Source organism: Enhydra lutris, unplaced genomic scaffold (genome assembly GCF_002288905.1).
Source record: "Enhydra lutris kenyoni isolate GAN:26980312 unplaced genomic scaffold, ASM228890v2 scaffoldscaffold20, whole genome shotgun sequence".
Classification (NCBI taxonomy): Eukaryota; Metazoa; Chordata; class Mammalia; order Carnivora; family Mustelidae; genus Enhydra; species Enhydra lutris.
In genome coordinates, this window is record NW_019154104.1 from 29,391,275 (window position 1) to 29,407,499 (window position 16,225).

General features: G+C 52.4%; 1 protein-coding gene across 1 annotated transcript in view; it reads left to right on the plus strand.

Annotated features, from left to right (window-relative positions):
- LOC111148469 (YY1 transcription factor) overlaps nt 1-10,281 on the plus strand; it is a 30,114-nt gene extending 19,833 nt beyond the window's left edge. The window contains exons 3-5 of the mRNA XM_022505030.1: nt 6,422-6,482; nt 8,121-8,279; nt 9,109-10,281. Coding sequence (XP_022360738.1) covers nt 6,422-6,482; nt 8,121-8,279; nt 9,109-9,291 — 403 coding nt within the window. The 3' untranslated portion in view covers nt 9,292-10,281. The remainder of the gene's footprint in view (nt 1-6,421; nt 6,483-8,120; nt 8,280-9,108) is intronic.
- Nucleotides 10,282-16,225: the final 5,944 nt, after the last annotated feature.

The following is a 16,225-nucleotide window of genomic DNA, read 5'->3' on the forward strand; positions in this document are numbered from 1 at the left end:
GTTTTGGGGCAGATTGAGTCGAATTGCATGCCAGTGTTTAGTATTGTCGTGTGTTTTTAAAGTTAGTCATCTCTTGTTAATGTCTTTGGAGTTTATCGAGGGTAGAGGCTGCAGTCCCCATGGATAGAGCTGTGGAAGGCAGGAGTCAAGGAAAGCCTTGTAGAGGGGATGGCGTCTGACCTGAGCCCTGAAAAACACTGAGGTGGGGGGATTAGGGGGTGTCCATGGTGGGCCTAATGCTAGTGTGGCGTGAGCACAGTGGAAAGGGAGATGCTCCACACCCATTTGGTGTGCGCTCCGAGAAGAATAAGTAGGTTTGGCTGGGAATTTGGATGCCTGCCTATAGGAAGATAGTTGAAGTGTAAGAGATCACCGAGTTCTCTGAATACTGGCCCCACATCTGTGGATGTTTCTAGTGCGCGACGGACAGCCGCCGGAGGGTGCGAACAGTCGAGCGAGGCTCTGCGGTCAGGTTGATGTGGAGGGAATAATATGTCTGCTCTCTCCAGGCTGGGTCGGCGCAGGCACAGACAGCGAGTGCGAGAGGTCCTGAAGGCCTGAGCCGGGATTGCAGTGGCCAGACAGATAGAATAAATGAGATCAGGGTGTCAGGAGATGGTGGAAGAGATGGAGAACCACCCCAGCTGTGTGTCTCCAGGAGGGGGAATTAGAATGGAAGCTCAGTGCCTTGCGAAGCTTCAACTGGCGTGAGATTGGAAGAGGGTTGCTGGTTTGGGGCTCAGGGTGGACATTGTTGGGTTTTAGGTGTTAGTCATCCCTGTTGGACTTGGAGGTGTCAGGAGGTAAGTCAGGGCTAACTCATCTGCACTGTGGCTGTGGCTGAGAGCGGCGTGGCCGTCCATGGTGTGGAGACGGCGGTTTCGGAGAGGACAGTCTGGGGATGACCCTGCGATCGGCAGCTGAGGGAACCAGCAGCAGGACACAGGGCTCATTCAGACAAACCGCGGTGCCTTAGGGAAGTGCAGACGGTATCACAGAAGCCAAGGGCATGCTCAGAAGGTCCAGGAGAGGGACGGGGCCCATTTCTCTGAGTTACTGCTGCGGAATGATTTCAGTGTAGGAGCCGAGGGCTGGGGCGGGATTTCGCAGAGAGCAGGAACCTGGGGGTAGTGAGCAGACGTGACTAGGTGTGGTGACCCTTGGCGTTGTTTACCCTCACTGCTGAATTGGGGCAGCTGATCTGAAAGCTTGTCCCCAGTTTCCTGAATAGAAGATCTGGGGTTTCAGCCCTGCACTCGGGAGGTGCGTGTCACTGTTGGCAAATAGAAAGAAGCTTCTGCTTGTTTCCCAAGTGGCTTTGCGCCTGCCTCAGGGCTGCCTTCAACCCTACCTGATCTGAATGAGACTTTTCTTGACCTGCAGTATATAATTAGAAGACGGTGGAGCCAGGTTCTGAGAGTTGTAAGGCAGAGTTTCTGTAAACAGCATTCTTGATTGAGCAGAGCTGTCAGTCAAATACAGGGCAGGAAAGTGGCCACTGTAGACACCTAAGGATTCGTTTTATGTCACACTTACCCTGTCTGAGGGGGTTACTGGAGGATATACTTCAGGGAGACGAGGACGCACATCAAAAGGAAGCCTTCCTGAAGAATCTGGTGAACCAGAAAATTAGGAGGGCAGCTCTGCGGCAGGCTGGACACCCATTCAGTTGAGAACAGACAGTCGGTGAGCTGTGGGGCTTTGTTCAGGAGAAGTCCAGTTCATTGAGCAGCGCACAGAATGAGTAAGAAGCCAGAAGGTCTTGGTGGTTTGGGAGAAGAGTTTTGTAAAAAGGAAAAGATAATCAGAAACCCCCTGAAGAGAGAGGCAGTGCTAATAAGCCGTGGCCTAAAAGCGGGCATAAAGTTGATGGTCGTTGAAGTTCAGAGAACTTGTTGGCCTGACTCTGCAAGTCTCTCCTTGGTCCTGAAGCTGCTCTTTTGGACTCAAAGAGCAGGAAACGTGATCCCCGCACCCAATTAGGGTCCACAGTAGGCGATCTCTTTCCATAATCATCTGAATGTAGTGTGTGTGTCTTTTCTGATCATTCTGTAAAGGTTGCCTTTTGTGCACCGAACGGAATGAGATCTCGCTCATCCCGACAGTGTATACAAAGTGGGGGGGGGGGGTTGCTCTCCTGCTCATCTCCGTTATACACCCCCCCCGCCCCCCAATCCTAGAACAGATCACAGAAAACTGTCACGTCTCTAATTGGACAGTGGCGGTGCTGAGAGAGACTGGAGCCTGGAATGGCCTCTCTTGTTAGGTCTTTGCATTTTGAGAATGTGTAGAACCAACCGCTGAAGAGGATTTTCTGGAGTCCCTGGCCGTGGTGACTGGGACTCAAAGCTGAAGACAAGAGAGGCACCAAGTTGCAAATTGTTGTGGGCCAGACCCCGTCTTCTCTTGTAAAGATGCACAGAACCTCCTTCTTCCACCTGTACCCCGTGGCTCAGCTGTCGGCTTGGGGTAGCGTGTTGGCTGCTTTTCCCTCTCCTCCGTGTGCTGGGGTGAGGGGCTTCTGCACTGGGCTTGGAACTAACCAAAGACTGGCTCGGGTTCGTGCCGCACCGAGCCTAGAGAATCGGTTAGGAGTAAGTAAATCAGTTACGGGGCGGGGCACGAGTGTAAGAAGTCCTTGTATTGGGGGGTGACTGTCCTTTTTTAAATACTTCAGAATGTGGCCAGTTCTTGTTCCAGATTAAATGAACAGCCGCTTTGCCTTTTCTGTTACCTGTAGTTAGCCCTTTGGAAACTTCTGATCTGGCCAGATGAGAATTAAAAGTGGTTAGGTCAGCCACAAGTTGTTATTTTTGTTGTCGTCCGCCACCCGCCCTGAGACTTCTCAGGAGCAGCTCGAGGATGAGCCAGGGTAGCGGGGTGGAAGGAATGTGGCGGGGCTGCGCGCTGTCTCCCTGGGACGTACTCGGTCTAGCAGTAGTCTCGTTTGTCAAGGGGCACCGCTCTCCTCGGCACCAGGAAGGAAGGGGAGTTGGCGGTTGCAGAGAGGAGAGCTGGAGCTGGGTTCCGTTGGGGCTTCTGGCCACCCCACCCCCTGTCCCCCAGCGCAGGTCCCCTTGGGGCTTCCAGGCTGCCGGGGACGGGCTTATCCTCATTTGAGAATCTTTGCTTCAAAAATGGTCCATCTCGATGTCTGGGACCTCAAGCTTTAACTTAGATCTCTGATTTCTCCTTGCTGGAAGCGGTGCCAGGAGACTCCTGCAGGCTTCTGGTCCCAGAGTCCAGCCTTTACAGCGCTGCCCGCCCGCACCCCCCCCCCCCCCCCCCCCCGCCCGCAGCGTGCGGAGAGCCAGGGCTAGCAGCAGTGCCGCACAGAGCGCGTGCTCGCTCCCCTCGTCGGCACCTGGCGCCTCCACGCCGCTGCCCAAGGTGCCTTTCTGCTCAGCTTAGGCCGTTTTCCTCTAATCTCGCAGCCCTTTGGTTGGAAACGGTGGCTTGGAGCACTGGAACCTTCTGGGTTGTTAAGTATGATTGGGCCCCCCCCCTTTTTTTTTTTTTAAGGCATGAACTAATTTTTAGCTAGACCCATTTAACCCACAGCTGGGGATAAGAATAGCTGTCATTCCCTGAGAGCTTCACGTACAGGCTGTCTTTGAGTCTTGGCAGGTACAAAGCTGGTAGCATTCCACCTTTTTACAGAGTGAGAAACTGAGGCTGAGAAGTGCAGTGATTTGCTCAAGGTCGTGCAGCTGGTAGGAGTTGGCGTCAAGCCCGCCGCAGTGTCCCTGCTGCCGTCGGTGGCCTCCTGTGTAAAGTATCCAGGAAGAACTCCGATCTTCATTATTCAGAATAGTTTGGGCGGGTTTAAGGGATGTTCCAGGTAGCAGTATATGATTTTAGTCTTTTCAAAAATGACTTTTTTAGGATTTCAAATACTTCTTTTTATTTTGTAGGTTATATATCAGTTGGTGCCACAAAGATTTTAATTTTAGTCTTTACTCACCAAAAAAAACCCCCCACTTTGAATCTAGTTTTTGGAAAATGACCTTTTCAGTGTTTGCCTTCGATTATATAAAGGCACCAACACACACTGCCTCGTTTGCCACTCTGTGGTGAGGAAGGCGGATCTGCCAAGGAGCTTGAGTAGCTGCAATTAAACCTTTCACTTCCTTCTTGCGTCCAGGGGTGTTTGCCCAAATACATTTTAAACTTTCATTCTAAAATCAATTATATTGCTATGTGCTGGCCCCATACTTTGCAGATGACATTTAAAAAAAATACCACTTAATGGTAATATTTAAGAAATCGAGAGTTTGGTTCACGGTACTTGGGACCATGACCTTTAATTTTGTGTATGTTTGAAAATTTCCGTGATAAAAAGTTTTTAAAAATCAAGTTCCTGGGAATAAATTTAAGAAAATGTGGGGGTGGGGAGTAGGCTGGCCACATCTGTCCCGCGGCAGCAGCTGCCTCACTGACAGGGACCCCGCATTGGAGCCCCAGATGGGTGGGGCAGGAAGTAGTTGTCTTTGCGACTTACCTGTCAACCCAGTGGGCATTTCAAAAAGTTGGTGTATTAACATAATTTTCAAACAATAAAATTCACCCTCTTTTAGGTGAGTACCACTCTTGTGAATTTGGACAGACACGATCATGTAGCCGTGTCCGCTGCCAAGAGAGAGAGCACGTCAGTGTGATCATCAAAAGAGGAAATGTTATTCATTGGGAAGACGGAAGCCTGGCTCTTAATAATACCCTTTTTTCTTACTAATACTTGATTGAAGTAGAACCCGTTCATGTGGGTCGCTGTTGTTTTCCAAACTCTGATGTAACCTCCAGGTGGCGCAGTGGCACCAGATTTTTGTCTTAAGCTCCGTGAGCTCAGAGCAGCTCCAGGGTTTACGGGTGTTTAAGATAACAGGCAAGTTCAAGGCCCTGTATGCAGTAGGCATTTAGAAAACACTTGCTTACTGATGGGGTAATCCCCCAAGTAGAAGAAAGAATGAGTGTTTGCCGGCTTGGAAAGGGGGCAGATAGCAACCTGGAAATATTCTCAGAATCTTGAACAGACTCCCCTTAGCGGTAAGTCCGGCCACACACAAATTGGTTCAGCCGCGCCCTGCCAGGCTTGGAGAGTTTAACTAGACGACTTTGTCAGCTCAGGTCATCCTTTTCCCAGCTCAAGAGTGAAGAAGGACTTTGCGCTAGGGCCTTTGCTAACTTAAAGATGACTGCAGAAATCTTTTGTGATGAGAGAGTGCTGGTAAGTTAGCTCTTACTGGTAAGGCATTGCTGACCTCGTGGCTCATTGGCGAACTGCAGCCTCACGTAGGACAGTGAGGGGACAGGCAGCGGGACAGGAGGAACATCTGTCTCGGAGATGTAAATCTGTGTTTGTAGTCTCTCTAGGAACTCTTAATCTCTCACCCCTCTACCACACACAGATCTGTAGGGAGTATTTGGAGAGAAAGTTTTGACAAAAGACCAAAGGTTGGTTCAGTGGAAATAGCAGGTAGGTAAGCTACCCAGTCAGAAAGCTCCCTGGGCAGTGAGGCTACACAGGGCTCTGCTGCCCACGCGATCAGGATCCTGTTACACCCCCGTCCCAAAGCAGGGTCAGAAATCTGTTGTGTGGGGTTTTGTTTTTTTTTTTTTTTTTTATTTTTTTTTGGAAAGCAGTAACCTCCCTCCTACCCCCACCATCAAAAGTAGTATAGCATGATGAAATTCAGCAGTGGGGAAGGGCATGGGGTGTTCCCACCTGTCCACCAGTCCCTGGGGGCTCCTCCCCAAAACACCAACACCAAGTTCATTTACTATGTTTTTTTCTGGAGATAATGTATATAAATGATCTTCTGTTTACAAGGACTCTTCTGTACCCTTTTAAAAAATTATCTCTCAAAGATAACATCTGTCAGTATGAAACGAACCCTCCCTCCTTTTTTTTTTTTTTTTAAAGCAGTTTTGTAGGATCTGTGTTTAAGACCCTCCCCCATCTGCTGCTCCCTTTTCACAAGGTGTCTTTGTTATCACAGCAGCTGCTCGTGGACACCTTGCTCTGCTCCCACTAAGAGACTCCTCTGTGGTTTGGGCTGGTGGTCTTGTGTTATTTAAAGGGCTTAGAGGAAAGAGCAGATACACGAAGCTCGCAGACCTCAGTTCCGGTCTGAGCTGCCCCATCTCGCTCCCTGCGAGACCATGGCTGCGACTCGGGCTTTGGGAGCACCAGCACCCACATCTGTGAGCCGGGGCGGGTGCGCTCCAGTCACGGGCACTCAGCAAATGTGGTCGGTCGCATCCCTTCCTTCCTGGACACAAACTGTAACCGTAGATGTTTGTATCTGTAAGGAGAACATTTTAGGGACTATATGATTGATGCCAGATGAGTCTACCCACTCCTACAAATCTCTCTTTCTCTCTCTTTTCTTTTTTTTTTTTTTTTTTTTTTCTTTTTGGTAAGAATGAAGCCAAGAAAAATTAAAGAAGATGACGCTCCAAGAACAATAGCTTGTCCTCATAAAGTAAGTAATGCTAGGGGAGTGCTCGCTAGACGCCGATGAAGATGTAGAGAGCCCATAATCAATCTGCACTGTTACTTCCATCGAATAATTAAATGAGGAACTATAATCTTTGTTTTTGAAATTCAAGAGGCTATATATGTGATGTAAGTTTTGTTCAGTAAAGGCCACTTAAATTTGAATACTGTAAAATGGGGCTGCTGTAGGGCGCCAGTGTTTTTGCTCTTACTGTATATCGAAAACACAATGTTAGGGTTTTATTTCTTCTTTTTGGATGATGAACAAGTCAGTCTTAAGACATTGGGTTTTGTCTCACCCGTGGACCTTTGTGGGGCTCTAAACTATGAAAATTTGGAAAGTATTTGGATGCTGCTAAAGTAAGCCTCATAAAACTACATTCCCTTCACGATTTTCTTCATTTGCCCTGTTAACTCCGTGTTACTTACAGGGGTGCCTAATTGTTTTCAAATGCGGTCAGTCTTTCGAAGAAAACGATCACCTAAAAAGTACTTGGAATTTTTGGTTGGGTCTGTTTCACACTTAATTGGATGGATATAAAACTAACAGAAAAAGAAGTATCACGTAGGTGGGCAGAGAGTTTTCATGGGATAAAGAATTTTTGAAAATCAGTAATTGAGGAAGGATGAGTTTTCATTTGGCGATGTCCGTCGAATGACGGTTCTTTGTGTGGTTTTTCGACACGCTTAGTGTAGCGATTTTGAGTTATAAAATGAGTTCCTCTGGGGGCCAACACGTAAAGAAGCATTTGAAAACAGTTAGGCCCTAAGTGCCTGTGCTCCTTCTAGCTTCTCCTTGTACTTCCAGATTACATTTTTAAAAGAATTCCATTTGCTAAATGGAAACACATCCTGGGGGTCAAGGTGCCAAAGCCGCAGCTTCCCCCTCCCTCGTGCCTGTGAAACTCTCCTCCTCTTGTGCTGTCCGCTCGTCCCCCACCCGCTCCTCCCTGGACAACAGCTGCAGAGGAAATTGGGAAGGCCGTGCCTGTCCCGAGAGCCCCACGCCCGTCCAACCCTCTCCCGCTCCAGTGTCCATGTGCTGCTGCTTTTCCTAGTGTCTCACAAAATCAGTTTCTTCTGTAGTTGCCATTCCTTGGAGACCCTCTTCTTTCTCTGTCAAGGGGAAAGAGGCAAAGAAAGAAGAGGGAATAGTATGCGATGGAGAGTGACAGCCCACTCTTGTGGCACAGAATATGGGGCCCACCAAAGGCGGTGGTGGACTGCTGTCATTTCAGCCCCGTTGTTTGCCAGGGCTTCTGGTACTTGGTCTGGGGACAGAGTTGGCTGAGGCAGCTGTGGTGTGGCTGGAAGCCAGGCTGCTGGGTTCTAGTCCCAGCTCGGCTCCTCTGAGCAGTGTGACCTTGGGCAAGTCTACTTAAAGACATCTCTGAGCCTCAGTTTCCTGGTCTGTAACACAAGGGCTTGCATTTAACGGGAAGGTCTTTTCCAGCTGTCTGGGTTTTGTCTTAAGTCATTTAATATTTCTACTGTGCTGCTGAGTAATGGAAGTGGGGGTCAGGGGTGGTTTCGTTCTTGGGTCGGTGAAGGCTGTTTTCCGTGGTTGGGTCCTTCGCGTAACAGTTCGCAGTGCGAACCGCTGAGCTGCTCTCTCTGTCCGAAGGGCTGCACGAAGATGTTCAGGGACAACTCTGCCATGCGGAAGCACCTGCACACCCACGGCCCCCGAGTCCACGTCTGTGCAGAGTGTGGCAAAGCTTTTGTTGAGAGCTCGAAACTAAAACGACACCAACTGGTTCATACTGGAGAGAAACCCTTTCAGGTAGAGCTGGTCCCTTCCCCCTCCCCACACAGCTGGCAAGTGGAGGCGGGGCTGCGGGCCCTGGGGAGACGGACACCCGGAGACCCCAGGGGGGCCCTCGGCGCTCCTTAAGGGAGGAACCGAAGCGGTGTCCCGTTGGAGGGCCCGGAAGGGCTGCCCTGGCGCTTGCCTTTCTGGTGTGCAGCCGCTCTGGTCCTGGAGGGGGGCACAGGGTGTATCGGGGTGTCAAGGGGGTGTACTTCATATCAGCAGAAAAACTGGATTGCTCAAGAGCAAGCCTGAAACTGCATTTCCAGTGCATTCACTGTGGGGTGGAAGCAGTTTGTCTTCCATAGTTGATGGAAGGCACCGGATCACTCATTGACGGGGAGTCCCACAGCCGTACTGTGGGGAGTCAGCGCAGTGACCTTCCTCTTGTTTTAGAAACCGTCACCGCGGACGGACGGGCGGGGCAGCTCCCGTGTCACAGGCTCTTTCGGCTACTTGACACCAGAAACCTTCCTGATCTGCTGTATTTTATTACCGTGGAGCACCGGCACAGTGCTGAGACCTTAACCTGAGCCGGGAAGGTTCTGGGTGCTTGTTTTAGCAAGCGCTTCTCTTACCCCGTATTTCAGCAGTGAGGGCTGCGCCTGGGTTTCGGAGAGATCCCGCGTGCAGAGTTAGAGCTCCGCACCCGCTTGTCCTGGGGTGGGACTGGCGCGTGTGCCCGGAGCCGGGGGCACGAGGTGCGCGGCGAGCCAGGCCGGCTGTTCTCCGGCGCCCGCTGCCCGCCCTCTCGGCTCGGTCACGGTCGCTGAGTTGGGTTGTCTCTGTCTCTCCTCGACAGTGCACATTCGAAGGCTGCGGGAAACGCTTTTCACTGGACTTCAATTTGCGCACGCACGTGCGAATCCATACCGGAGACAGGCCCTATGTGTGCCCCTTCGACGGCTGTAATAAGAAGTTTGCGCAGTCAACTAACCTGAAATCTCACATCTTAACACACGCTAAGGCCAAAAACAACCAGTGAGAAGAAGACGGAGAAGACCCTTCTCGACCCCGGGGAGCATCTTCCAGGAGTGTGATTGGGAATAAATATGCCTCTCCTTTGTATATTGTTTCTAGGAAAGAATTTTAAAAAATGAATCCTACACACCTAAGGGACATGTTTTGATAAAGTAGTAAAAATTAAAAAAAAAAAACTTTAATAAGATGACATTGCTAAGATGCTCTATCTTGCTCTGTAATCTCGTTTCAAAAACACGGTGTTTTTGTAAAGTGTGGTCCCAACAGGAGGACAGTTCATGAACTTCGCATCAAAAGACAATTCTTTATACAACAGTGCTAAAAATGGGACTTCTTTTCACATTCTTATAAATATGAAGCTCACCTGTTGCTTACAATTTTTTTAATTTTGTATTTTCCAAGTGTGCATATTGTACACTTTTTGGGGATATGCTTAGTAATGCTATGTGTGATTTTTCTGGAGGTTGATAACTTTGCTTGCAGTAGATTTTCTTTAAAAGAATGGGCAGTTACATGCATACTTCAAAAGTATTTTCCTGTAAAAAAAAGTTATATAGGTTTTGTTTGCTATCTTAATTTTGGTTGTATTCTTTGATGTTAACACATTTTGTATAATTGTATCGTATAGCTGTATTGAATCATGTAGTATCAAATATTAGATGTGATTTAATAGTGTTAATCAATTTAAACCCATTTTAGTCACTTTTTTTTTTTCCGAAAAATACTGCCAGATGCTGATGTTCAGTGTAATTTCTTTGCCTGTTCAGTTACAGAAAGTGGTGCTCAGCTGTAGAATGTATTGTACCTTTTACCACCTGATGTGTACACCCCATGTAACAGAAAAGGGCAACAATAAAACAGCAATCCTACAGAAAGAATACGGCAGAAAAAGATCTGTAAGCACAGTCTTATTTCCTTTTGTTGTCCAGCAGAATTATAATTCTTGAGCCTCCCAGAAATTGGAAGCTAAATAAAGCAACTCAAGTTTCCTTTATTTTGCACTCAACGACAGTGACTTGTGGTGGCAGCGGTGTGTGGAGGTTGCAGGACTTCCCACGCGTGCTGAGTTCTGGGAGAGAGTAGGTGACAGGCACCCCGAGTTAAGGAACTACCTCAGAGTACCCCAAACCGGGCCCCGTTGGTGGTAGGATTTTGATTTTAGCCTCCCCACCCCCCTCCGACCCCCAGCAAGAGAGTGACTGGAGCAGTTGCGCCCCGGCCCGTGGGCGTGCGCTCAAGGTAAGCGGTCCCCGGGACGGGGCGCGAGCAGAGGGGAGACCCGAGGGCACCTGCCGGCGCGGACTGCCTTCAGGGCGGCCCCAGCAGGTCCTTGGCTGGTCTGGCGGGAAGCACTTCGGGTTCTTGGCTGTCCTAGGAGAGCCTTGGTTCCTCCGTCCAGCGAAGTCTCTCAGGGCGGGCCCAGGTGGCAGTTGTGCGCCGGTGGCTTCCTTTCCCGGCTTCTCCCCGGCCACCGAGCGCAGGCCGGCAGGGTGATTGGATGGTGAATACCGTACTCAGTGAGTACTTTACCTCTCACGTTGTGACCTCCTAAGCGTCCGATTATAATTTTTGCATTTTACTTCGAGTCGAGAATGACTCGCGAGACTATTTTATAAACTGCCATGATACAGCAAAAATCACATTTATTCCAAACGCAAACATGCCGTGTGTGCCGCACACTTGACTCCGCGAGGTCACTGGCGAGCTGGCTGCGGTGTGAGGTCTGCGTACCAGATGTCCAGGACACCCGTCAGGTCAGAATCGCGGCCCTCCCTGTCTTACAGTTTCTCCATCAGTTGGTGACCTAGTAACAGTGACCCTGGGGCTCTCCAGAATTTTGAAGTGCCTTCTGAATCCTAAATGACGAATTTAACTCGAGACACTTTCTCTCACTCATTCAGAATCTGGTACCCCTTGGGTAGTTTGATGGAACTGAGTTAATCAGAAGACCCCCGCTGTTCTCGGGATAAGCCCGGCTTTGCTGTATCTGGCAGTCAGGAGACAGGTAAGCCGGTGGCGGAGGTCCCCTTCGAAGCTGCGTGCCCCAGTGCCAACATGAGGTTCTCTGAGCAGACCTGGGGCTGAGGCCTCCACCGAGGCCCGTGGTGTAAGCGCCCCCACGCCCCCTCTCCACCATCAGGGGAGCAGTCTTGGGGCGGTGGCCGCATTAGCAGTCCGGCGCCACGCCGTCCTCGCCCAGCACTGCCACATGGGAGCCTGGGCCCGGCGCTGTCTCCAGGACTCCCGCCCTGGGGCCCACGGCCAGGCCAGCTTGGCCGTGGGGAGGTGTCACCAGGAGCCCCCACCCTGAGCCACGCTGAGACCTACAGAGAAGCCAGGCTCCCGTGCGAGCAAGGTCCCCCCTTCCTCTGTGCCTTGATCCCTTGGGGGATGCCCCGGTCATCTCTTCCAGCCCTTCTGTCTCTGAGGGGAATAGCCATCGCTCCCCCGGCCCCTTTGTCTGTGTGTCTTTCTCTCACGGTCTGCAGAGTTCATCTCTGACAGGAGTTGAAGTGGGGGTTTGAAGGCGGTGGCGGGGCGCTCTCAGTTCCCGTTAGTGTAGGAAGCTCCTCGGGGAGAGGCAGTGGAAGGAGAGCCATTGTCCTCGCTGGCTGTAACCGAAGCCCGTCGTGCTTGTGGTTAGAATTTATAATTTTGCTAAAGATGTAATTTACTGCAGTTTGAAGTGGTCTAACAGTGAGTCCCTTGTCTGGAGAATTAACCGGATTTGTAAGTAATACTGATAGACATATTTTCTTACACCTGAACTGAAATAAATGCATGTTTCTAGCATATGTAATATAAAAGCTCCAGAGGATAAGTTTACATTTAACAAGATGTTGTTTTCTATTTTTGGATTTCTTATGATTTTCCCCCCTTTTTTGGTAGCGGGGATTTAGGGGGAAGCATAATATTTGTATAAAGAACTGTCACCCCAGAGTGACATTTATTTTCCAAGGTGACATTGAACTCACGCTGTTGGTTTCATATGGTGTTTGTGTGCTGTGCCTAGATTCGAGGCCTGAGGATTTGAGGAAAATCAAGACTTTTCCCCCCTGTTTGGTTTTCACGTGCGGGTTCTTTTAAATGTCACTTACTTTGCTGAATTTGTGTCAGGCGAGGCCCTTTGACAGAATAGAATCTCGGTGCCCGCCACTGTTGCCAAGCAGCGTTCTAGATGGTTTCTTCACAGGTAGAGTCACTTCCGTTCAGCAAGAACCCAGAGACCCCTCGGGCCGCCCGAGTGGTCGCCGCAGTGCATCGGATGGGGGTGGGGGGCTTGCTGCCGCCCCCGCCCCGCCCAGCCAAACCTGGCCGTCCTCGCGCACCTCACAGTGTGTGTCCGTGGCGCCGGGACACCTGGCCGCCCCCGAGTTGCTGAGTGGGAGACGACCACCCGCGCCGCAGGTAGAGAGAATTGATGGCTCCTTGTCTGACTCCTTTGTGGCCTGGGATTGGCAGGGCTCAGGAAAGCCGTGTTTCGAATCTTGGATTCCTGAAGTTCCTTCTGTTTTCTGGACATCTTGACCACCAGCAAGAGCGAGGATCCCGAGAGGTCAGTATAGCGGGGGAGCGGAAAGCTGCTGACAGGCGTCCCTCCGCGCGCCGGTCCACCCAGAGGCTTCCTCCTTGGCTGCTCCGCTGGCCTGTGGCAGCCGGCCGCCCGCCCGTTGTCGAATGGCCTCAGACCCGGACGCTTGTCTGACGTGGTAGCCCGTGTCCCAGCTCCCGTTGGCATTAGTGGAAGTCCAGCAGGCCATGGCCGGTGGGTGCCACCCGGACTCCAAGCTCTGCTTCCTTGCAGCTCCTGTCATGCATGCCGTGGCCGGCACTTGGACTTGCCAGAAGGTCCTTCAGAATCCCTCTCACGTGCGCAGACGCAGTTGAATGTCTGGCTAGGTCTCCTGCGCCCGCGCTTACTGGCCTTGGCCAGCTTGGTTACTGCCCATGTTGGGCTCAGGTTCCCTGGTTGCGTGAAGTCAGTGTGAGTGCAGGCCCGTTAGAGCAGCGGCATCGGGCTTCTAGAAGGAGGCTGGCCCCTGCACAAGTCGGGTATCCCTGGCTGGAAGGCTACTGGTGTCCTCTCCTGGGCGGAGCGGTCAGCAGGGTGCTGGAGGAGACGTTTAAGCTGGGACCCTGTGGAGATGTGGGAGGGGTGGGTGGCCTACTGTCGACGCACCTTCTCCATTCCCCTTATCAACACGGGAAGGGAATGCTGACGGTGAACATGGCTGTTAGTGTAGGGCAGCAGGCGAATCTCGCTCACCGCGGGCCGGTCACCCTGCTTTGCCATTTCTGACCAGCGTCCTGGGAGTCTGCCGTGGGCCAGTGTGTGGTGGTGCCACGTTCTTCTGAGTCCCAGTGATTTTCCACCAAGTGGCAAGTTGGATCCAATTGCTTTTCCTCCAGGACATTCAGACGCCATAAGAAACAGCGTCGGGATGTGGTGGGGAAGGGGCGGCTGCCATGCTGTGTTCTGTCGGCCGCACAGTGTCCGCACACAGAGCAGAGGGGAGAGGGCATCAGTACCAAACAGAATAACCTTTTTCTACAACATCCGTAACTGTTGTGAGGCTCTGTGATCTGCAGATGGTGATTGGTCAAGCCATTTTCATAGAACAATTCTGTTTTTATTCACTTTCTGGTAACTTCTGTAGGCCCTGACTCAAGGACTTAGCATTGTGTCTCATGTACATCTTTTCTTAAATGTTCTTTGCCATTTCTGGAATTGTCGTCCTTGGTTTTTCCTTAGCTCATAGGTCATAGATGCAGAAATATTATAGTATTTAAGGCATCAAGCATCAGATGGCTTTGCATCCAGAGAAACACTTACCGATAACTCCGTTTGAAGCACCACGCATGTGTAACATGGCTCTATAAAATACAATAAATGCATAATGTTGTGAAGCTTTCTAACGCGTGTGGTTCTTGTTTGTCCCTCCGTCCTCCGAGCCTCCTGCGGAGCCTGGTAACAGCCTGGCGGCAGGCTCCTGCCAGGCCCGATGGCTACCCGGACCTCCTGGGACAGCCCCTCATGGCTTCCCTTCTGGCGCAGGAATGGAAACTGACACGCCTCCACTCACAGCAGCCAGAAAGGCGTCCTTCATCTCTCAGCTCCAAGATGGGCTAGCAGGCCAGAGTTTCAATGAGAACCTCACCCACTTTTCGGAAGGCCCAGCCCAAAGAAATGGTCACGCACTGGGGCCCACGACCCCCAGTGTTAGTTCTGGGAGCTCTGGCACCAGAAAGAACTTACTAATGGGGATAGGCTTAGAAACTGGACTAACTATACCGAGAGCTCGTGAGGATTTGGCCGAAAGGCAGATGAAGAGAGGGGCCTTGCTCTCCTCTCCCCTGGCTGGAGCCCTGGTGTTTGAAGTATCGCACCCGGGGGCTTAGTCTTACTCCATAATTCGTGTGACTTTCCCTTTTTGTTAATGGCAGAAGGGGCTGCTGACAGTGCCGGGAGGTGGTGGGCTCCAGGCCCACGTAAGGCCTGGAGCTGCTGAGTGATTTGAGCTGAGGGGTGGCCGCGGTGAAAAGTCGTGTGGGCAACTTCGAATTTTAGATTGGAAGGAACTGAGGTGGTTGAGCGGCTTTCTGCGGGCGTCCCCAGGTAACAATGAGGCCAGTGTCCCTCCTTTACTCTCCTGCTGGCTGTGGCCATGTGTAGAGGACCTACTGGGCCTAGGACTGTGCTGAGCGTCGAGGACACGGTTGCGTGTACTCCTCCAGACTCAACTGAGGAGGAGTTCTGCAGCTCTGCCTCATGGAGGGGCGAAGGCCGTTGGCCCCTCTGACCCCTTACAGAGAAGCCCCTGTCCTTATTTATACCGAGAGGAACTACGCCCTCCTCCACGCCCAGCCTTGACCTTGGAAGCTGGCTCCCTGCTCGGCCCATGGCCAGCGCGCCTCAACCCCTTGTTCTGGCCCCAGCGGCTCCTCTCCCGCTTCCCGGGGTCACTGTACTGTGCTAGTCTCCTACCCGGCTCTTCGAGCAGCCCAACCCGAACCCTGCAGAACAAAATCCACAGCTCTCACCTACTGTCGAAACCGGGTCACAGCCCCGAACCACGGCTCCAACCTCTCCTACCTCTCCTCCCTTCCCTTTGCAGTTTTCATTTCCAAGCCTTACCCTGTCCTTGAATTCCTGGGTTCGCTCATTCATTCAGCAATCTGGAGGCCGAATTCTGTGTCAGGGGCTAAGGGAACCCGCTTTACACGTGGCAGGGCCGTGGCAGGGCCGTGGCAGGGCCGTGGCAGGGCCAGCTCCGAGGACGCTAGCGCCGGGCTGCCAGTGACCTGGCTCGAGCCCCCCCACGCCCATCGCCTGCTGCTATATTTTGCTTGTGTACTAGACCCCGTGAGACCAGCCCCAGCGGGGACTCCTGCCTGTCCTTCCGCGACTTGCAAATTCCTTCTGGCCTCGGCCCTCCCCTCCCTCCCGGGTCGTCCCGCCCCGCCCGGCCCGCCGCGGCGGGTGCGCCTCCACCTCCGGCCGCCGGGGGGCGCTGCGCCCGGCCGCTCTCGCGCCGCGCGGCGTGGGGGTCGGGGGACCAGGTGCGCGTGCGCGCGGCCGGGGCGGCTGGGACCCCGGGGAAGCCGTCCCTTCTCGGGACGCTCGGAGACTTCCGGGGCTCGCTGGGGTGGGGACGCTTGGGGGCCCCTCCGGCGCGGCCCTCCCTGCCGCCGAGTGTGCCAGGGGCCCGAGCACGGCTGGTGGGAGGGGTGCGGGGGAGCGCAGACCCGCGTGCGGATGACCTTGGGTCCCCGGGGCTTCGTCTTCCTCCGCCCGGGGCGGGAGGCCCGCTCGCTAGTGAGGCGTGGGAGGGTAGCCAGGGCCGCGAGAGTCCCTCCCGGAGGAGGAGGCTCCTGCCGCCAGCCAGCGGCCGCCGGGAGAGCCATTCCAGGAGGGCTGGGGAGTCATTCCAGGAGGG